We start from the raw sequence: 23,480 nt of genomic DNA on the forward strand, positions 1-23,480 counted from the left end.
TGGTGAAGACTGGATTTGAAGTGAGTCCTCCTCTCTCTCTCTCTCTCTCTCTCTCTCTCTCTCTCTCTCTCTCTCGCTCTCTCTCTCTCTCCCCTTCTCTCTCCACTCTTTCTCTCTCAAACATCCCTAATCCCTCTTTTTTTTACCCTCTATTGTCCTCCCCTCTCTTTCTCTCTTCCCCTTTTTATTTTCTACCCACCCACACACACACAAACATACACACACATTCCTTCCTCTCCCTCTCTCTTCAGCATGTTCTCTCTCTTCCTGTCTCTCAGGTCATTGCCCTCCCTTTTTGCCTGCTCTCTCCAGAGTTGTGCTCTACAGAGCAGCCAGGAGTAGAGAGGTGCCTCACCCAGAGATCAGGCTATGTTTCGGCTGTCCCAGACCTGTTTCCTTCTCCTGCTGCTGCACGGCGTGGCCTCCGAGGGTACGTTCAAACACCCCACCGTCTCAAACAGTTGACAAATAGTAACATAGAGAGAAAGTGAGGGAGACTCTGGGGTTTAGTCAGTGTCAGTGATTGTGGTCAGTGTGTGGGTACGGGTGAGGGCAGGTGACTGGGATGTGTGGGTTGATATATTTTATGGTGTGTCTGTATCTCTGATTGCTTTGATGATTGTGATGACTGTGTGCTGGACAAGCATGTTGTGATGATGACAACAGCCTAATTGATGATCAAGATGGAAAAGATGATGATGATAGTGATGATGGTGATGATGATAGTGATGATGATGATAGTCATTAATATGGTGATGATGATGATGATGATGGTAATGATAGTGATGAAGATGGTGATGATAATGACGATGATGATGATGGTGATGAAGATGGTGATGATGATAGTGATGAAGATGGTGATGATGAAGATGACGATGGTGATGATGATGAGGGTGATGATGATGATGGTGCCCTGCTGCCACTGATACCGATTTTTCCCTGTGTCCCCAGTCTTCCTGAACAGTGACGATGCTAACCAGGTTCTGAACCGGCAGCGGCGGGCCAACAGCCCATTTGAGGAGTGGCGGCAGGGAGACATGGAGAGAGAGTGTATCGAGGAACGCTGTGACAGAGAGGAGGCTAGGGAAATCTTTGAGGATGACAAACTGACTGTAAATTGCCATTCTCCATCTTTGTTTCTCTCTATCTCTCTTTAAACCGGAAACACATCTGTTTGTGTTCCAATCACATAAATCACAGATCTGTTCACATTCCTGTTTAGTCACTCACTCACTTTGCACTCATTCACACCACCTTTACACGCTCATGATTTCAACCAGAAATTCCTTTGTTTTTGGAATCATGACCTTTCTGGTTTGAATTTGTGACGGTTGTGTCTCTTTTTACCTCTTTCCCTCAGACTGAATTCTGGAACAAATATTACGGTAAGGCCCAGGAGTCTGTTGAGGCTAAGGGTTGGCACAAGAGGCTAGGGATTGGATCACATGGAGGTTTCTGATTAGAGCTGGGTTGGAGTCAGGTTGGGGTCAAATTGGGGTCAACCTAGTCAGTTCAGGAAGTAAAGGACTCACGACCACACACCAAAACAATGGCCTATTTTCAATTCATTAATTGATTGTTTGCAGTGTGTTTGGTGTTGCTGTGCTGGTAGGTCCATGGCAAGAAATAAACTGTATTTCACAGATGGAGATGCCTGTGTGTCTAAGCCATGTGTCCACAATGGGGTCTGCAAGGACGGGATTGGAATGTACACCTGCTTCTGTCTCGCTGGATTCAAGGGGTACAACTGTGAGATTGGTATGTCTTATTCTCCCTTTCCTCTTGAACTTTGACAAACAATCTCATTCCCGACTCCCACATAGACGCTAGAAATATCTTGACTCCAGGTTACTCTATAGTCAGGAACAACACCTGGCTCTAATCATGACTGTGATCTGTGTCTAATCTGGATCCTTGATGTGATGCTGTTCTGCAGCCATTCCTGAGCTGTGTGAGAATAACAATGGAGACTGTGATCACTTCTGCCACGTGAAGAAGGACAGTGTGCAATGCTCCTGTGCCGATGGCTACTATCTGGACACAGACGACAAGTCCTGCCTTTCCAACGGTGAGAGGAGAGAGAGATAGAGAGAGAGAGAAAGAGAGAGAGACAGAACAACAGACAGACAGACAGACAGACAGACAGACAGACAGACAGACAGACAGACAGACAGACAGACAGACAGACAGACAGACAGACAGACAGACAGACAGACAGACAGACAGACAGACAGACAGATCGAGAGAAAAATTATCTATGATCCATTCTCCAACATGGACTGGTAGTAGGTTGAAGGTTGGGCTTAGTTAGTACCTAATAACATTGTTTCCCTTTTGTCATTGAAGAGGCCTTTAAGTGTGGCTTTGTGGTATCCAAGAAAACCCGCACCATCTTCATCTACCAGCCTAACACCACTGCCACCAACACCACTGAAAATACCAACATGATGGAGGACCCTAACGTAACCAAACAGAGAGAAATCCCATTTACATATGAGGAGGACGTTCTCGACATGGTGAAGGAGAATCCAGTCATTGCCGAGGCGAGAAGCGACAAGCGTATTGTCGATGGGGAGGAGTGTCCTCCAGGAGAATGTCCCTTGGCAGGTATAGTAGAGTAGAGAAACCTCTAGTGGGGTTCCCTCTAAATAGCGTTCAGGGTTGTTTGTTTCTGCAACTCTGTCTCTCTCTCTCTCTCTTTCTTTCTCTCTCTCCCTTTCTTTCTTTCTTTCTTTCTTTCTCTCTCTTTCTTTATCTATCTTTCTCTCTCTCTATATATATATATCATTCTTTCTCTCTCTCTCTTTCTTTCTCTCTGTTTCTTTTTTTTCTCTATCTATCTCTCTCTCTCTCTTCCATTCTTTCTCTCCCTCTCTCCACAGGCTTTCCTGGTAAACCACGAGGACAGGGGCTTCTGTGGAGGAACCATCCTGAATAAGTACTTCATCTTAACGGCAGCCCATTGCATGAACCAGACACGCTCCTTTTACGTTGTCCTGGGTAGGTCCCGTTAGCCAATCACCTTTAACTGTGGTCTCTACATCTAGGAACTGTTTTTAAGTTAATCATATCCTATATAATATAATTGTGCCATAATCACAAAACTTTATCATTAAAGTATATTGCTGTGTACAGCATAGTTGTTTACTGGGTGAAATAACAACAGTCAATAACCATACCACACATACTAAGTTGTAGCAGCCTATCAAATGAATTGAATAGATTGAAATCTGTCTGTCCATCTGCCTTCAGGAGAGTTTGACACGGAGGTGAAGGATGGGCAGGAGGCCATACACCAGGTGGAACAGGTGTTCATCCACAGGTCCTACATCTCCACCACCTATCACAACGACATCTCCCTCGTCATGCTGAAGGACCCTATCAAGTTCACCCAGTACATCCTCCCCGCCTGCCTGCCCGAACGCGACTTTGCAGAGAAGGTCTGTAGCATGATGTACTACCCATAATTCTCTGTGTGACATATCCGGTTTATCCAGTGACGCATATAAACATACAGTATATAATGAATCTGTCTATGGTTTATATCTTAGTTAAGATGTTCCTGAACCTAACATAATGGTGTCCTGTCTACTTATCAATACAAGGTGTTAATGAAACGGCCCGACGGACTGGTGAGTGGGTTCGGCCGTGTGGGGGAGGCCAAGCAGCCGTCCACCATCCTGCTGCGTCTGACCGTGCCCTACGTACCACGGGCCACCTGCCTTCAGTCCAGCCAGCACAAGATCTCCAACCGCATGTTCTGCGCCGGCTACGATAAGGAGAAGAAGGACGCGTGCCAGGGGGACAGCGGCGGACCCCACGTCACCCGTTACGGGGAGACTTGGTTCGTGACGGGCGTGGTGAGCTGGGGCGAAGGGTGCGCCCGTGAGGGCAAGTACGGCATCTACACGCAGGTGTCCAAGTACATCGACTGGATCCGGGCAGTCATGGGGAAGTTTCTCCCCAAGGAGGGAGGGAAGAGGAAGACAAGGGGGGCAGGTAGAATGCACTCAATGATGTGGGTTTGAGGGAGACAAAGGAGAGAGGAGAACCAATCAATAAAGAGGCTTGGGGAATTATGAGCAATAAACATTGTTGTGTGGTTTATCACTGTTTTTCACAAAATGTATCCAAGACCAAGTAACTTATGGTAAAGAAAAAAAACATGTTTTGTTTGAATGTCCAGTCATCACATACCAACATTAAACTACATTACACACTATAAAGTTGAGTCAGGAGTGCCATTAGACAGAAATGTTCCTACTGTTCCTGTTTTTTTAAAGTACAAACTGAATCGATCTATCAGAAAAACAGCAGGGTTCAAAGGTCACCATTGACTTGAATCATTGCTGGTGTAAGTACCGAGCACACAAGGACAGGTGGGTTTGCTGTTTGCTCTACTGTGTGTACAGTCTAGAGTCCATCTGTGGGTCAGTGTGTTTGTGAAGACCTAATGTGATACAATGAGTTTTACTGAACATTTCATCTCAATTTATCTTCATAACATATTAGCATATTTGTTAGCTATTATATTATTATTATATTGAACCAATCAATAAAGAGGCTTGGGGAATTATGAGCAATAAACATTGTTGTGTGGTTTATCATTGTTTTTCACAAAATGTATTAAAGACCAAGTAACTTATGGTAAAGAAAAAAAACATTTTGTTTGAATGTCCAGTCATCACATACCAACATTAAACTACATTACACACTATAAAGTTGAGTCAGGAGTGCCATTAGACAGAAATGTTCCTACTGTTACTGTTTTTTTAAAGTACAAACTGAATCGATCTATCAGAAAAACAGCAGGGTTCAAAGGTCACCATTGACTTGAATCATTTCTGGTGTAAGTACCGAGCACACAAGGATAGGTGGGTTTGCTGTTTGCTCTACTGTGTGTACAGATCAGAGTCCATCTGTGTGTTTGTGAAGACCTAATGTGATACAATGAGTTTTACTGAACGTTTCATCTCAATTTATCTTCATAACATATTAGCATATTTCTTAGCTATTATATTACACCAGCAATGATTCAAGTCAATGGTGACCTTTGAACCCTGCTGTTTTTCTGATACGATCGATTCAGTTTATGCTAATGAGGCACCATCTTTGAAATGTCTAGAGCTAGCACCAGCTACCTTTATTACATCAGGTGACAGGGAGGTCCACATAAATTACATTATCCTTGAGAAATTCACACAACATAAGCGCAACTTTGTTGGCGTGTACAGCAATGACTATAAAAACTGACATTTGGGCTGGCAAGCGGGTGGGGGTTTACTTGGCAATGTTAACCCGGCAGCATGGTTGTGTGTGTCAGACAGAAAGGTAGAGAGAGAGCGCAAGAGAGAGAGAGAGATAGACAGGACTACAGACAGGACCTTGGCACAGGCAGAGAGGCTTGTGGGTACAGTGTGGATGTGGATTGTAATGGGCTCGTGGAGGCGATGGTGGTTTCTGTCTCTCTCTCTTCTGAGCAGTGTCCTCCTGGTCTGCAGCTATGGGAGAGGTAAGCAACTGCACTGTGAAAGCTACAGGACCAAGTAGACATTTTGTTAATCATACGTTCAGGCTGACAATGACTTTGCTAGCATAGTTTTCCAGTCTACATATGACCAGCATAGTGTCGGGTATACAGCAGTGGAGGCTGCTGAGGGGAGAACGGCTCTTAATAATGGCTGGAATGAAGTTTAATAGATGGAATGGAGTGAATGGAACGGTATCAAACCCATGAAAACCATGTTTTGTCCCCTTAGCAGCCTCCACAGGTATACATTAAGCAAACTGTTCTGTATGTAATTCAATGGCATGAAACTCAATGATGGGACCACATAAAGTGAATAATCTTCACCAAAATCCCATTGCTCCATGTTTAACTTTCCACCATTTAACATATTATCCTCAACCTGGAAGGAGAAAAATGAATAATGAGTCACTTCTGGTTTTTCTCACTTTTCAGTTGTTGTTGTTCCCTATGTCTTCTCCCTCCTCCTCCTTCCCCTCCTCTCCTCCATCCACCTCCCCCTCATCCTCCTACCCCTTCTCCTTCCCCTCCTCTCCTCCATCCACCTCCCTCTCATCCTCCTTCCCTTCCTCTCCTCCACCTCCCCTTCATCAACCTGCCCCTCCTCCTTCCCCTCATCCCCTCCTCCTCTTCATCCACCTCCCCTCTTCCTTTTCATCCACCTCCCCCTCCTCCTTCCCCTCCTCTTCATGTCTCCTACTCCTACCCCTCCTCCTTCCCCTCTTCATCCACTTCCCCTCCTACCCCTTCATCTACCTCCTCCTCCTATCCCTCCTGCTCTTCATCCACCTCCACTTCCCTGACCCTCAGTGTTCAGACCCCCTGCGCACGCCAGCACGGTCTTCCTACGGTCGGAGCGAGCGAACGCGTTCTTCTTGGAGGAGATGCTTCAGGGGAACCTGGAGAGAGAGTGTTATGAGGAGACCTGCAACTATGAGGAGGCCAGGGAGTACTTTGAAGACACACCCAAAACTGTGAGAAGTTTAGGCCTACAGGGTGCATCTCAATAGTCTAAAATGTATTCCTTTCCTTCAACTGCACTGATCTGACAACATAGGCAATCCCATTATCCACAACTAATGCAGAAGTTTTCTGATTCAAACGCTGTGTCCATTGTCTCTCTCTCTTTCTCTCTTATACCTCAATAGGACACTTTCTGGAATGTCTACGTGGGTAAGTCTCATTCTTTTGAATCGCGGCAGAGGGGTGTTGGGTTTTCTCCCCATTCCAGATATTGAACCCCCCCCCCCCCTTCTTCTTCCTCCTCTTCCTCCCCAGATGGGGACCAGTGCAAACCCAATCCCTGTCTCCATGGTGGCAGCTGCAAGGACAGCATTGGAGGTTACACCTGTAGCTGCACAGAGCTGTACCACGGGAAGAACTGTGAAATAGGTCAACAGAACACCTACCTTAGAAGTCTTTATGAGTGCGTGTGTGAGTGTGTTAGTGTGAGTGTGTGTTCATATTTATGCGAGTACGCTAAGAGATATGTTTGTGTGTCATAACAGATATCTCTCAGTGCCCCACTAAGGGGCCCTTCTCCTGTGACCACTTCTGCAGTCCCAACTTTGTTGCATACCAGTGCTCCTGCACCACAGGGTACAAGATTCACAGTGATAAGAGGAGCTGCATACCTGCAGGTTAACGTCTACCTATTCTTTTGAATTAGACATCTGTAACACTCTCTCTCTCTGACACACTTTAAATAGAGACGTCCCTGTTTCCTTAGTTAAGCACCCCTGTGGAAGACTCCAGCCAACAAACCAAATCAACATAGCTTATCACGTCTGTCCACACAACCGCTGTCCATGGCAAGTAAGTCCCTCCCCTACCAGCACAATGTAGAGCATGGTGAGTTAAAGGGGAAGTCTGTTTCTCCTGGCCTATAGACTACTTTCAAGGTGAGGAACATTAATTTGTGAAATACTGAACTTCCCCTTTAACCTGTGACTTTGTGATTGGCAGGTGGTGTTTGTGGATGAGGCTGGTGCGGAGCTGTGTAGCGGGGTGATCCTGGGGCCTCAGGCAATCCTGACCTCAGCTAGCTGCCTGTACATGGGAAAGAAAATCCACAGCATGCAGACAGGTGAGTCCCACAGCGATAAAAACACTGACGTTTGATCTGTTCGTGTATAAACCTCCAGCTCAGGCAGATTCAAATCTTTCTGAAATCTAACGGTTTCCATTCATCCCCTAAGGTGCTTCAAATAATAGTGTGAGAATCCCTCTATCGACCCAATTGTACATTCACAACCGCCACGAGAGAGGCAGTCTGGAGGACGACCTGGCCTTGGTGAGACTGAATGAGCCCCTTCCCTTTGGCCCCTCTGTCTCCCACCTGTGCCTGCCCACTAAGGATTTCAGTGAGAACGTGTTGATGAGTCCAGGAAGGGAGGGGGTGGCCAGGGGTCCGGACAAGCTCCGGGGGGAATCCCACGGCCCCCCTGTTCTCTCGTACCTGAAAGCGGAGGGCTGTCGAAACCAGGTGAACGTCTCCCAGCCCCTCACCAACAAGATGTTCTGTATGGGGAGCCAGAAGGGCTTCTGTGGGACTGAGTTGACTAGGTTTAATGAGACAGACCTCAAACCAGGACTAACGAGGAACTGCAGCCTCTTGTCCGGGACCCCCGTTGTGACTGTGGAGAGGGGTACAGCGTTCCTAACAGGCCTGCTCCTTTCGCCACCCATGTCACATGGCTGTAGACAAACCCTGTTGTTCACCAAGCTGTCTCGCTACTTGCAATGGATCCAGCAGCGCCTGGAGATGACAGAGATGAGGATGACACCACAAATGACTCACGGCCCACCTGGACCTTATGTGTAACCCCAACTAAGGGTTAGCCTGATCCCTACCTACACTGGACTTACAGCCAACAAGGTTGCGTTCAAGATTGTTAACCTTGGAAAAAACTAATTCAATGTAAATGAAAGCGAGTGGTTATATTGTAACGTGTACTATAATTATATAAATAATTCATCTTCCACACTTCCTTAATAAACAAAAAATGTGGTACAAGGAGTACAAAAAAACAATTTTATTCAAAATTTAAAAAATATGACAAAATAAAATGCAACCTAAATAATAAGGAAATATATTTCTGGGAGTTTCTGGGATTCTGGGATATGTAGATTAGGAAGATGATGACAGCAGGGGGAATGGATTGGCCTTGCTGACGACCAGTTTCTGGTGCTGGTGAGAGATGTAGCCTTTGATGTGACCCTAGAAGAGAGGAAGAGAGTTCATCTGCTGCTTCATGTTTTACTACTATCTGAAATATCAGGTGGAAGCACTTAGTATGGTCAGAGGAAAAGGTGTGTGTGGTGGGATCTCACCTCACAGATTAGGTTGGCCAGGATACACTGCACCTCGTCAATGTCCACCTCTTCCACCTGCATCATTTTCAGAGCTACCAGGAAGGCATCTAGGGGTAACTGGTGAGTCTTCAGCAGCTGGTACCTAACCCACATTAAGTCCATACCACAAACATGTTAACAGAAAGTCAATATCGCTCATAGGTTAACACACACACACACACACTAGTTCCTACTCCACAAATGCCAATTCACACTATAGGGCTGACCTGAATCGTACTGTGCTGCCTCAGATCATTTATTTTCACATTGTCCTTTCAGTGCGGTTCCAGCAACTATGATGGATGTGTAACCAGGCCAGCCCAGTCCAGCTGGACTTGGCTCAGTAGTGTTAAAAGTGTAACCAGGCCAGCCCAGTACTGTTGGACTTGGCTGAGTAGACTCACACTTTCTTGAAGAGGTTCCGATAGGTGATGATCTTGAGCTTCTCGAGGATGAGGAAGATGCCACAGCGGATGAAGAAGGTCTCGTGCTTGGCCAAGGCCTCGTTCAACAGCAGCAGGTTGCCCTCACTGTTACAGAGACAGAGAGACAGAGAGAGAGAAATCAGAAAAAGAGGGGCAAGGAGGGAGTAGGGAGAGAGAGGAGAAAGAGAGATGGCGAGGAGCGGACGGGTGGTGACACTCACCTCACAGCTTTCGTGACGTCGGCAAACTGCATGAGGTCGTACTTCCTGAGCAGCTGGTGATTAGGCATGTGACCCTGAATCAACATGAGCAACACCAGTCTTAGTCTCTGATTGACAGTCAAGCTTTTTGAATTTGATTTGAATTCAGACGTGTGTGGCTAGATGAGTGTATGTTTGAGCTCTCTCAGTGAGGCGCTCTGTCTCACCAGCAACATCTTGACAGGAAGTAGGTAGATGAGAATCATGCGTTTGTTCCTCTGGCTGGAGCGGTGGCAGTGCTGGAAGGAGAAGGACAGGTACTCCTCGGCTGGTTTGTAGTCGCTGTCGAACATGGCCTTGCGGCCTACATAGTATTTGTAGGTGACTCTCTGGGCCATACTGTAATCATCCTTCAGGTTGGAGCTGTCGATGGCCCGGACCAGTGGCTTACACAGGTGTAGCTTGTTGATCTGGACACACACACACACACACAACCGTTTAGACACACAGGGATGTACACACACACAAAGTAGGGCCTATTCATGTAAACAAAACTTCACCCAATCACACTGCTGCCTTACCTTGAAGTAGATCTTGAAGAGCTGATTGATGAGAAACAACATTCCCCACTTCTTGGAGTCGTCAATCCCAGCCCGACTGTAAACGATAACAGTCAAGACACAATGAGCAAGGGGCTATGGTTGCTACGGTAAAGGTTGTAAGATATATAGTTTAATATGCTGTAAGATATATAGTTTAATATGCTGTCAATAGTGTTGAATGCTGTAAGATATATATTTGAATATGCTGTAAGATATAGTTTAATATGCTGTAAAATAAATAGTTTAATATGCTGTAAGATATATAGTTTAATATGCTGTAAGATATATAGTTTAATATGCTGTAAGATATATAGTTTAATATGCTGTCAATAGTGTTCAATGCTGCACCTTGAGGGATACCTTCAAGGAAACTTCTTCATGAACTCCAATCTGGCTTTAGAACAGCTCATTCCACTGATACTTGCCTTTTTGACCACATTAAGCAGGAATGTGAGAAGGTGAACTATGCCGGTATGGTCATGTTAGACTTGCAGAAAGCTTATTTTTCGTGGTATCCAATTGGTAGTTACAGTCTTGTCTCATCGCTGCAACTCCCGTATGGACTCGGGAGAGGCGAAGGTCGAGAGCCGAGAGTCCTTCGAAACACAACCCAACCAAGCCGCACTGCTACTTCACACAATGCCCACTTAACCCGGAAGCTATCCTCACCAATGTGTCGGAGGAAACACCGTACACATGGCGACCCTGTCTGCGTGCACTGCGCCTGGCCTGTCACAGGATCGCTAGTGCGCGACAAGGACATCCCTGCTGGCCAAACCTTCCCCTAACCCGGACGACGCTGGGCCAAATGGGTCACCTGGTCACGACAAAGCCTGGACTCGAACCCAGAAACTCTAGTGGCACAGCGAGCACTGCAATGCAGTGCCTTAGACCACTGCGCCACTCGGGAGGCCCCCCAGAAAGCTTTTGACCATGATATTCTCCTGATGAAACTGAAATGCATGGGTCTAAATTATGTAGCAGTGAATTGGTTTTGGTCTTATCTGACCAACGGAACACATGTAATGTTGGTGATGTTCTGTCAGAAACCAAAGAAATATCCTGTGGAGTACCGCAGGGATCCATTTTAGGGCCTCTCTTATTTCTTATATATGTTAATGATATGCCAGATACAGTAAAGTACAAACTCTTGCTTTATGCTGATGATTCAGCCATACTGGTATCAGGGAAGGATACAGTTTACATAGAGACCCTGAGTAAGGAATTGCATTTTGTTAGAGATTGGTTGACTGACGACAAATCGTCACTACATTTGGGAAAAACTGAATCGATTTTGTTTGGAACAAAACGTAGATTGCTTATGGCCGACAAAATAGAGGTAAACTGTGCAGGCAAGGAGATTGAATCTAAAACAACTATCTTATATTCGTGTGTCCCTAGATCAATCCATTTCTGGAGACCTGATTGCTGCTAAAATTCTTTAGTGAACAAATGTACATTTTTGTATCAGGTCTCAACCTTGATTCAGTGTCATTTTGATTATGCCTGCTCTGCTTGGTATAGTGGGCTATCAAAAAAGCTGAAAGAGAGAATGCAGGTCATGCAAAAATAATGTTATCAGGTATATGCTAAATGTCCCCCCTAGGATCCACATAAGGAAACAGGAGTTCTGGGCGGTGGGCTTGTTGCCTTTGGAGTCCAGAGTGGACCAACTTAAACTTAATCATATGTTTGACATCTTAAATAATCGTGCTCCAGGTTATATGAAAAACCACATTGATATGGTCTATAACCAACACAGTTACAATACCAGAGCTAGTGTTATGTCTTGTAAAATCCCAAGAGTAAACAGTACCGCTAGGAGCATGTTTTTCTATACAGGCATTTTGTCTATGGAATAGCCTCCCCTTGGCAATCAAGCAAAGAAAAAGTAAAAATAGCTTTAAAAAGCAGGCAAAGTTTTTATTTTGGACAAGGTTGTCTAAGTAAGAGAAACCACTCCACTGCCCCTTGTGGCTCCTACTGCTGGTCAGGCGTATTTATTCGAAGGATCGGTATGATGGGCAATTAATAGATTGTTTTAATGTGAAAAGAATATGGTTGATTTTTAAGGTTAGGGAAAAGTGCAATGAATAGTGCCACTTTTTAGGATGTCAATATGAATGAATGCATTTATGGTTGTTTGTAATTTTGTGTTTCCTTTTAATCATAATATGCGTTATTGTTTTTACCATTGAGGACCACTTTGGAAACAAGCGTTTTAATTAATACTTTCAAGTGATATCCTCTGGGTCCACATAGTACATTTTGTTGTATATGTCTGTTACCCAAAATAAATTCAATTCAATATATAGTTTAATATGCTGTCAATAGTGTCCAATGCTGTAAGCTATATAGTTTTATATGCTGTCAATAGTGTTAAATGCTGTAAGATATATAGTTTAATATGCTGTTAGATATATAGTGTAATATGCTGTTAAGAGTGTCCATGTCCTGTGAGACTCACTTGTCGCTGGCACACACTCTGAAACAGCCCATCAGTTGTTCAGCAGCTTTCTCCAGCATGTCTCCCAGTTTGCCTTTTCCCTTCCTCAGGAGCTGCTGCTCTGCCTGGACAATAATACTACAGTCATCAAACCCCTCCTATAGGACAATAATACTACAATCATCAAACCCCTCCTATAGGACAATAATACTACAATCATCAAACCCCTCCTATAGGACAATAATACTACAATCATCAAACCCCGCCTATAGGACAATAATACTACAATCATCAAACCTCTCCTATAGGACAATAATACTACAATCATCAAACCTCTCCTATAGGACAATAATACTACAATCATCAAACCTCTCCTATAGGACAATAATACTACAATCATCAAACCTCTCCTATAGGACAATAATACTACAATCATCAAACCTCTCCTATAGGACAATAATACTACAATCATCAAACCCTTCCTATAGGACCCTAATACTACAATCATCAAACCCCTCCTATAGGACAATAATACTACAATCATCAAACCTCTCCTATAGGACAATAATACTACAATCATCAAACCCCTCCTATAGGACAATAATACTACAATCATCAAACCCCTCCTATAGGACAATAACACTACAATCATCAAACCCCTCCTATAGGACAATAATACTACAATCATCAAACCTCTCCTATAGGACAATAATACTACAATCATCAAACCCCTCCTATAGGACATGACTTTTCCATCACTGGATCAGAAGCACTTTAGAGCCCAATAGTTTATGTTCACTTACATTGTTGGCAAATATCCGCAGGTCCAGCGTAACAGCGAACATCACTGGCAAGGCCCTAAACAGCACATAGAGCAGTCATCCCACAGACGTGTATATGTAGAATAGAGAAACACTAAGGTCAAATTGATCAAAAATGTATTTTTTTGCATGCTTATCCTTACCAGTTCTCCTCTTTGTGAGATTGGAAGGCCCTCAAGAATGATGTAGAAAGTCAAGGAGGAACCGCAGAGAAACCATGACAGAACAGTTTGGAAATGGACCAGTCTATAGCACAATATGTGCTTCCACATATATCCTGTGTGTATGTATATATTTGTCAGGCAGGAATGGGGAGTGATGAGAATATGTATCCAAAGTAATCTCCAGAAATGCCAAAAGGATATTGGACCACCAATGTCTGACATTTGTACGCCTCAACAAAGTCGTGGTTGGACACTGCATAGGTGCACCTCAAGTGTGCTGCAACCATCTCATCATATGGGACCTCCAGCACCTGTTGGCACTTCTCCTCTGGACTGGCGAGCTGTAGGCAAACATACAGTCATGTCTTTAGAGCAAAACACAGAGGGTGTTATCTGAAGAGATACAAGTGTAACAACAGATCAGCAGGACTTGAAGGCATGTAAGGTTCAGGCAGCCTGAATAGCCTCACCTGGAGACGTGGGTTAGCCACATGTGGGTGTTTGAATGACAGCAGTTCTGCACAAAAGCTCCCCTCATGATTATCAATGGCCTCATACACCTAGGAACAGGTAAGCAACATGGTGTGAACTGAGCATGCGCGACTAGTGGTGAACATTGTGAACACAAAGAATAGCTAAATGAAAGTCTGTGCTAAGGAAGAAGACTGCTAGCTATACGAGTTCACTTGATAACCGGCAAGATAAAATAGAAAAATGTCTACCTGTTGGAGATACTGGTTGATTGTTATGTGCGCCATTGCGGCCAGGGATGTGAACCTACGAAAAAGTTTAAATAATAAAACAGATATTTAAGCAAATCCGCTAAGCAGCAAGAGCTCTGAATCTGACAACGTCATAACTACTGTGCTATGGCTATTGGCAATTTATCTAGCTAGCTAGCTAACGTTACTAGTAGATTAGCTAAGAATTTAATTCAGTATCACAACGAGTGTGATGATTCAATTGTGATCAATATAATGTAACTTGTATGTATCGTTTTAACTAACGCTAGCATGCATTCATTCATTCATTAACTGTCAAGGACTGATAGATTGTAGCTGATAAGATACATCAACGTGTAACTAACGTTAGCTAGCTAGTTTACAAAGCCAGTGGTTCCCAATTCTTTTCGGTTATTGTACCACCAACAAAATGTTGCTCTGCCCAGAGTACTGTACTCCTGAAGTACCCCCTCATGCGCATTTTACCAGTAAAAGCCTATGGTCTCATGAGTCTTCTCAAGTACCCCCTGTAGATAAGCCAAGTAAGCCAGGGCTCCTAGTACTCCTGGTTGGTTGGGAACCACTGTACTAACCTAATGGCATAATTCCAATGTATCCGTCTATAGCTACCTGTTGTGGTTAAATTTCTGTTTAAAATGTATTCATGTTGTTGCGCTGTAGCTACACGAATCACTTCCGGGTCACTTCAGCCTTCAAAATAAAAGTCCCCCCCACGTACTACAATAGTCTAGATATAACTTTGTCGCCTCCCTGTGCTTATTAGAAGCTATGCACAATGAAGACTCTGCTCTCGCAATCTCTCGCTCTCAAACACACACACACACACACACAGCGCCTCTGTGATCTATGATGTGTCTGGCCCTGTGGGAGGGAGTGTTTCACGCTACACTGTGTGATTAATGGAGGAGTGAGAATGGGCTCTTAAAATAGAACCTGCAGAGTGCCGCTAGCCTTGTGTGTCTGTGTGTGTGTGTTCCTGTGTGTCCTGTTCACAATATTATGATATCACAGTGATTCTACCTTCCTCAGCTCAGCACGTGGCCCAGTCCCTCCCCCTCCACTCCCTCTAACCCCCTCCACTGTCTCTAACCCCTCAAATCCCTCTAACCCCCTCCACTCTCTCCATTCTCTATCCTTCCGCAGCGCCTCTTCTCAGGTTGCTGAGGTATCACAGCAGCATATTGAATCCCAGCCGGGGTATGGATTGCCGGCATGCCCTCTAAAGTGACTTTGGTATAGGCCATGAAGCCCTGTGTGTGTGTGTGTGTGTGTGTGTGTGTGTGTGTGTGTGTGTGTGTGTGTGTGTGTGTGTGTGTGTGTGTGTGTGTGTGTGTGTGTGTGTGTGTGTGTGTGTGTGTGTGTGTGTGTGTGTGTGTGTCGGAGGGAGAGAGGCTTCCCTATGGGAGCCTTGCAGCATCCAGAGATGCCGACACAGCACAGCTAGAACAAGGACACTGGAGGTGACACTGCAGTAACTTCAGTTCTCTGCAGTAACTTCAGTTCTCATACATTTTAAATCTCTTTGCCCTCATAAAACAACAGCGTTGTCATTACATCCAAGAACATCTGCTTACTGTAGATTTAGCAGCTGTCCCCTCTGTTGCCTAGCAACCTGCTGCCCCTGTTTTGATGATGTCAAACTCAGGAGTCACATCAGTAATAGCCAGGCGTCTATTTGGGCTCGCTGCTGGGCACAATTGTGACATGTTTTCAGATGATTTTCAATTTCGGCACACCAAAAGCTCTTCATCCCTCCTTCATCCCACTCTGTGTCTTTGTACAGACGCAACAGAAATGCCATCAATGTACCTACACTGACTGCAAATTACTCTCCTTACTAGGACTCTTTCGAATTGCTGTCTCAATCCGTGTTCAGGGGAGCTGTATGAGAAAGCTCTCTTTTTGTCCCCACAATACCTCAGAGAGCATCTTTTTTTTCAGGTACCTCTGATGGGAAAGACAGGGTAAAGTACCACATTGAACGCTGCTACCCAGAGCCAAAAATTAGGACAAACTGTACTCTGTACTGTAAAACCTGTTTGGCATAGCAACATATAGGGCGCCTATAAACTCTTAATATAGTTTTGTGTTTACAGGGAGCCATACAGTCTGTATACTGTAAATAAAAACCCTATTTGATCTTCCTCTACATTTTGCTGTGCTGGCATGAGTGTCATTGTGCTAGAGCTCGCCTGATGGGCGTTTCATGTCGTGGCTGACACTAGTTGGCTCTCGTGTGAAATCCTAATCCACTCAGTTTGAATAATCTTTCAAAATTACCTTCTCTTTTTTTAAAGGGCAATTCCACCACTTTTCAATCTCATAATCATTATCTCCAGCACCATACCAGTGTCTACATACTGTATGTGAAATGTCACGTTTCTATGATCTGTGGTTAAAAAGATCAGAAGAAAGGTCCTAAAAACAATGCTTCTCAGTGACATCACAGGGTTTGATTTAAAATGAAGGAAAAACTGTGATTTTCAAAACCTGCAACAAATTTCTAGCCAGAGGGAGGGTATTTTATTGCTACCCACACAACTGCAAATGTAATTGTTTTAAAATCACTGTTTTAAAAATGTTTTTACTTTTGATGAAGTCATCGGGTAGAACTTTTGAACTTTATATATTTTTACAAAACAAAAAGAAATGGTCGGTTTTCAAATATGCATACACTGGTATTTTGCTGGAGATAATAAATATGAGGATGAAAAGTGGTGGAATTACCCTTTAATTGGTGATTAATAGAATCTGAGTGCTCTTCACAAGGACATTTTGCCTGCTAAAAAACCCTTCTGTGCCTTAGTTTTACTATCTGTACCCTTCTTTAGTGTTGAAGCTTTGTCCTTGGCCTCGGCATAGATAGTAGAAATCTTTACTAGTGCCCCATCACTATTGTGTGACAGCATATCAGTCGGTGATGTGAATGGAGCAAACCACAGTATAGCCAATCCCCAAGCCCTGTTATTGTTAGCTTTACTATACTGATGTAGTATTGATTAAACCATGTCTGCTCTCACAGGTTCGTCTTCTCGCCATCTGACGAACATGTCGGAAGGGGTAGTAGTTCATAGAGCTTTGTATGAGGGTTTTGGTGTGGATGGTGGTCGGAGAGGCCAGCCCCTAGTCGTGGCCCGAGGTTGAGCTGCCCCCTGCTGGCAGGGCCAATCTCCGGCCATAAGCCAAGGTTGTGCTAGCCCCCCTGCTGACAGGGCCAGCCCCTGGTCATGGACCGGGGTTGAGCTGGCCCACCATTGTGCAGGAAGCCTAGGGGGTGAGTTGATGGGGAGGCCAGACCCTGGTCGTGGACTGAGGCTGGTAGGTGGCTTCCTGGCAGGGTGTTTCGTAAAAGACTGGATGCAGGTGAGCAATTGGCATGGTCACGGCTCTATGTCCATATTTGGAGTTCTTTGCTAATAGGCCGCATTCCAATTTGGGTGTCTGGGCCCATACATGGAGTTCCTCCTCCGGGCAACTTCCAATATGAAAGTCTGTACCCATATATGGAGTTCCTGCTCTAAGGCCGAATTTCAATACCGGAGACAATGCCCATATATGGAAGTTCCTGCTGTGGATTAGCTGTGTTGTCTGAAGCTTAAAAGCTCTCCTCACGAAACTGCGTTATAAACCACACTTATGAGGTCGGCTGTCAGATTAGTTTGTGTGATGATGAGACATACAGTAACTGCACACATGCATAATTTACAATAGGCCCAGTCCAGCCGATGAGGGCAGAAGAACCTTATGTTGACCTCAGTCTGACCTTCCTGTCACATAACTTGGAATTACTAATGAATTAAATCGAAAGACAAGTAGATTAAATACTTATGTTTGTGAATTGACATGAATCAAAGTTTTCTGCTGGCGTCCCTCTGACAGATGCACTGTAATACTGCAGGCTGGGCTACACTAATCAGAAAACCTCCTTCGAGTCACATTAGCTTTGACCTTAGTTAATTGCCCTGTAACGTCAGCTTTAGCTGACTCATTTAGTTTTGCTATTTTACTTTTCCTACCTCTTTAATGAGGTCAATTTGAATAAAAAATCCCAGGAAGCCAATAAGCAAAATAGTCAGATAAATGTCTTAGAATATATGACAACAGGTATTAAACACATTTGCTCTCACAGGTGACAATGCTGCTTTGCATTGCATATTCTGTGGATATTGGGTTAACAAAGCCACCTGAAAAAGTGGCAGCCAGTAAGAAATATCATAGAATTAGAATACTAGAATGGAGATGAACCTTCTTATGATGATCCAAAGGTCAGCCATGTTGGTTGACCATGGTTTGCCAGTGCTGTGATAAGATATTTAGTAAAACAATTAATGTGAAGAATTTATCTGCACTGTATGTTTTTTAGCTAGCTAGCCAGCCAATTTTAGAAGAATGACTCCATACATTTTTCTGATTAATTCAGTGATAATGCCCGAGAAGCCGGTGTTTGGAGGATATATTGGCACGGGTGTTGATAGGCCCGAGACGAAGTCAATATATTCTGCAAACACCGTCTTTGAGGGCATTATCACTTTTATACAACGGGTTACCAACATATTGAAATAGTGATTGACATATTTTCATTAAAAACTTTATTTTAATGAATTTATTCATACTATTTCATCCTTCCACAAGATGTAGTCCCGACACAAATCTAGGGTTGCTACCCAAGCCGGCTGGTCGCTCGTTCTATTGGTTCGGTTGCTAGAGACGCGACCCAGTCGTTCAGTCTTTTTGTTCTGTATCTATGGACGCAACCCTGTCGTTGGTTTTAAATGTTCCATTGCCATACTGGCTGGAAACGTTCTTATCCCTTGCTTGCTAGCTAGTCAACTACGGCTAACTGTTGTTCAGAGGAGCTAGCCAACAACACAGCTAACACAATCACTTCAAGCTGTAAAGACTGCTAACTAGCTGCACGTTTTACCTTTTTTCAATTGACAGTTCTTTGTATATATCCATAAAAATTATGCCAGCTGATTCATGATTTTGACTGGCAGAGAAACACTGCCTGCCTGTCTAATTTGAATATTGAAACAATGTTGCAAATGTCGAAGAGACAGACAGGAAGATATATACAAATCCCCACTGTTGAAAACTAAATGTTAGTCTACAACAGGTATTCCCTAACTGGGGTACCGCCAGGGGTACGCACAATGCCGTCGGGGGTACACCAAATAAAAATGTGATAAACAAATTCCAACAGGGCTATACATTTAGGTGAGGTTCTTTTCTCGCCTGAGTAGCCTCGTTTCACTGCCAAAAATCGAATTAAACCATCTAGTGTTCAGCGAAATAACAACACAATGTCAAATAACAGGTAGCCTAGTCAAATAATTAACATCCAGTCACATTAACCGTTACTCTCTCACGGGAATTCCACTAACAGTCCGTATGTAGCCAAACGTAGCTGCTGCTCATGTTGGTATCTGTACTGATGGTGCAAAAGCCATGACAGGGAGACATAGTGGAGGGGTAATGCGCATACAAGCAGTTGCTCCCGATGCCACTTGGGTACACTGCAGCATCCACCGAGAGGCTCTTGCTGCCAAGGGAATGCCTGACAGCTTGAAAAACATTTTGGACACTACAGTGAAAATGGTTAACTTTGTTAAAGCAAGGCCCCTGAACCCTCGTGTATTTTCTGAACTATGCAAGGATATGGGCAGTGACCATGTAACGCTTTTACAACATACAGAAAGAAGTGCGCTGGTTATCAAGGGGCAAAGTATTGACATGTTTTTTTTAATTGAGAGACAATCTTAAAGTTTTCTTTACTGACCATAATTTTCACTTGTGTGACTGTTTGCATGATGACGAGTTTCTCACACGACTGGCCTATCTGGGTGATGTTTTTTCTCTCCTGAATGATCTGAATCTAGGATTACAGGGACTCTCCGCAACTATATTCAATATGGGGGACAAAATTGAGGCTATGATTAAGAAGTTGGAGCTCTTCTCTGTCTGCATCAACAAGGACACCACACAGATCTTTCCATCATTGTATGATTTGTGTGCAAATGAACTCAAGCTTACAGACAATGTCAAATGTGATACAGTGAAGCACCTGAGTGAGTTGAGTGCGCAATTATGCAGGTACTTTCCTGAAACGGTTATCCCTTTCATGCCCTGCCTCCAGTCCACTTACCGATATCTGAACAAGAGAGCCTCATCGAAATTGCAACAAGCGGTTCTGTGAAAATGTTATTTAATCAGAAGCCACCGCCAGATTTCTGAGTTGGGCTATGCTCAGAGTATCCTGCCTTGGCAAATCGCACTGTTAAGACTCTGATGCCCTTCGCAAACACGTACCTATGTCAAAGCGGATTCTCGGCCCTCACTAGCATGAAAACTAAATACAGGCACAGACTGTGTGTGGAAAATGATTTAAGACTGAGACTCTCTCCAATACAACCCAACATTGCAGAGTTATGTGCATCCTTTCAAGCACACCCTTCTCATTAACCTGCGGTGAATTATTCACAATTTTTGATGAACAAATAAGGATTAGTAATTTAATAGGATCTCTGAGAGTTATCAGCAATAACAAAAACTAGTACACTCTTAGAAAAAAGGGTTCCAAAAGGGTTCTTTGGTTGTCCCCATAGAATAACTCTTTTGGGTTCCATGTAAAACCCTCTGTGGAAAGGGTTTTACATGGAACCCAAAAGGGTTCTACCTTTTGTTACTGAGCTCCAGAGCCTGAGCATTCTGCAGCTGAGGTCTACTGTTTCAGCCTGTGACGTGACCTATCTGCATATGTGGCACATTCTATAGGGCCGCAGAGACCTGAGTCTAGTCAGCAGTAAGGACCAATGCACACTCATCTTCCTATACTGTGGATTGTTGTCCCTGTAAGAGAGAAAGCTAAGATTTCAGCCAAACTTGTGCTGCAGTGAAAGCGGCAGATATGGAAACTCATGTTGTTTCTGATTAGTAGTTCTGTAGCTGTTGAAAGTGGTTCATTTCTCAGGTGTAGTGACATGTCAAGTGAGTGATCTCCTTTGTGACTGAAGGCGGGGTCTAGTAACCTTGATGCGAGTCACTTTCTCATTGGATGGAGTGTCGCAGAGTTCACCTACTGCATGGCAGTAATATGCAGAGGCACGGTGCAGGCTTTGTCTCTATTTATCATCCTGCCATGACGCAGAGCAGGTGAGGCGAGACGCAGCAGGAAGAGGGAGGGAGGGATAGAGGGAGGGAGGGAGGGAGATAAAGGATGATAAATCATGAATCTAAAACCGTCCATAGTTTGCAGAGAAATGAATCTCTTACAGTTTGCATAATAGATCAAATATGGATAAAATAGAAGTATACTCCTAGACACACTGGGTACAGTAATACATTATGAGGAGTTATGGGTGTGGTGGTTGCTAGGCGCTTATTTCCCAGTTGTGATCTTGTGCGTGTTTAGTGTGTACTGTAAGCATTGTCTGCAGGGCGGTGCACATTCTCACATCCTCTGTTGACAGTCAGCAGTGTTCAGGATCTAGTGTTCAGGAACAGTGTTCAGGATCTAGTGCACTAGACCGGTGTTTCCCAACTCCAGTCCTCAAGTACCCCCAACAGTAAACATTTTATTGTTACCCTGGACCTAAAGCTAATTCAGTTTTAATACTGTAATTTTCACCTGACATTGTTTCACATGGTGGTCTTTTGTCATTGTCAGAGCTTAGAGGACTCTCTGTGGTGCTTCAGGTGTAGGATGTTAATTTCATCACTCTTTTGTTGCTGAGAATTTTTCTGCAGCTTTGTGATTTACATAAATTCACTGAAAACCCACACTAACACACAGTTCTATTAACAGTATGGCACTTTTCATGTTGCTTACTTTTGACCAGTTATTAGCCTTACCAAAGATCAAGCAATTAAACGTTTAAATCCTGTTGCTGCAGGATTATTTTGTGTGCCAATATAGGTCAAATTAAGATCCAACATCTGTACTGTATTAAGGTAAATATAGCTTGCAGAACAAGGGAATTACTATTTCTAACTGGGGCAAAGCGCATAGAAGTTGTACACTACACCAAAGCCTTTGCTAAATTAGATAAGTGAATATCCCGAGGGAACCAGAAAAAGGCAAATTGTTGTTTTGATTTGGAAGAAAAGCTTATGTCAGCCATAATGACAACCCTGACTGTTGCCCTGGTAATCAAACCATTCAGCAGGACAATGACACCATTGAGATGGGTTTCAAGTGACCTGGCTCTGGTTACGAGCTCCGCAAAGACCATGTTTATCTAATACGGTGTTGGTGTGTCTCTGCTTTCACCATGGGGGAAAACGACACTGTACACACACATACACGCAAATTTTTCTCTCATGTTGGCATCTTTTGTTACCGACTGATTGGCATAGGTTTCGTTCTGCCCGATACCACTGACGCGCTTAGTGCGGGGTAATCCAAACATAAGCCGCAAAGATAGATGAGTTTTCTGAGCTCTGGGTTCATTTATTTCTCTCTCTTCTTAGCCTAGTCCCTATAGAGTCTGGGTAGCTAGGGAGCACAGAGTCTGGAGATGAAGGACAGTCAAGGACAGGTTCCCTGCCTCCAGCATATTAGGGCCTTTGATTAGTCCTAGTGTGTGGGTATTGGGCACTGGAGTGGCAGTAAGTAGCTAGAAGATAACTTAGCAATGTAATCTTAGTTAACCCAAATCGTGTGTAATTTGGTCAGATGCTCAATGTCCACTAGAGATGACTAGCCATGTAAAACTTCAATAATTCTGTCCTGTGGCCTTGTTTGACTTTGCTCAGCCTGCAATGGAGGCTGTCTGTCAGTAGGGGGGCACCTCCAATATCTGTGACATCAAACTAGAACTCAAATCAAATTGTATTGGTCACATATACACATGTTTAGCAGATGTTATTGCTTGTGTTTCTAGCTCCAAGAGTGCAGTAATAGCTAACAATTGTACAACAAGACACACAATACACATACTTCTAAAGTAAAGGAATGGGATTAAGAATATATAAATATTTGGACGAGCAATGTCTGAGCGGCATAGACTAAAATACAGTATATAAATATGAGATGAGTAATGCAAAATATGTAACCATTATTAAAGTGATTACGGGATAGTCTACAGTCTGAGAAAAGGCTAATATCGGTGCATACCTCTAGTCTTTAATCAGTAAAATGAACTGAACCTAATCATTTCAAGTAAAATGGAATGACCTTTAGAGTTTCTCTTTATACTT

At 43.8% G+C, this 23,480-nt stretch overlaps 3 protein-coding genes across 4 annotated transcripts; 2 read left to right on the forward strand and 1 right to left on the reverse strand.

The window, feature by feature from the left end:
* The first annotated feature begins 166 nt into the window (after positions 1-166).
* On the forward strand, positions 167-4,587 carry f10 (coagulation factor X). The gene is given in 10 exon segments (XM_014152428.2): positions 167-430; positions 952-1,112; positions 1,361-1,385; positions 1,645-1,758; positions 1,937-2,068; positions 2,347-2,597; positions 2,599-2,607; positions 2,883-3,000; positions 3,253-3,440; positions 3,606-4,587. Coding segments are annotated over 10 exon segments (1,482 nt in total). The 5' UTR covers positions 167-369; the 3' UTR covers positions 4,029-4,587.
* Positions 4,588-5,209: 622 nt separating this feature from the next.
* On the forward strand, positions 5,210-8,540 carry prozb (protein Z, vitamin K-dependent plasma glycoprotein b). The gene is made up of 8 exons (XM_014152430.2): positions 5,210-5,512; positions 6,338-6,501; positions 6,676-6,700; positions 6,806-6,919; positions 7,036-7,167; positions 7,257-7,342; positions 7,493-7,613; positions 7,726-8,540. Exons 1-8 carry the CDS (start codon positions 5,422-5,424, stop codon positions 8,349-8,351), a joined length of 1,359 nt encoding a protein of 452 aa, XP_014007905.2. The 5' UTR covers positions 5,210-5,421; the 3' UTR covers positions 8,352-8,540.
* Positions 8,541-8,547: 7 nt separating this feature from the next.
* On the reverse strand, positions 8,548-15,000 carry pcid2 (PCI domain containing 2). 2 transcript variants are annotated; one of them, XM_014152420.2, is made up of 13 exons: positions 14,892-15,000; positions 14,262-14,316; positions 14,010-14,099; positions 13,741-13,880; positions 13,519-13,560; positions 13,358-13,412; positions 12,576-12,679; positions 10,088-10,163; positions 9,734-9,976; positions 9,528-9,601; positions 9,286-9,411; positions 8,861-8,984; positions 8,548-8,747 (listed from the first exon to the last, which is right to left on the reverse strand). In XM_014152420.2, exons 2-13 carry the CDS (start codon positions 14,295-14,297, stop codon positions 8,658-8,660), a joined length of 1,200 nt encoding a protein of 399 aa, XP_014007895.1. In that variant the 5' UTR covers positions 14,298-14,316; positions 14,892-15,000; the 3' UTR covers positions 8,548-8,657. The 2 variants fall into 2 exon arrangements, with proteins under 2 accessions (XP_014007895.1, NP_001134822.1); NM_001141350.2 differs by having other exon boundaries at positions 8,550-8,747; positions 14,262-14,320; positions 14,893-14,952.
* Between the last annotated feature and the right edge of the window lie 8,480 nt (positions 15,001-23,480).

This window comes from Salmo salar, chromosome ssa17 (genome assembly GCF_905237065.1).
Source record: "Salmo salar chromosome ssa17, Ssal_v3.1, whole genome shotgun sequence".
Taxonomy (NCBI): domain Eukaryota; kingdom Metazoa; phylum Chordata; class Actinopteri; order Salmoniformes; family Salmonidae; genus Salmo; species Salmo salar.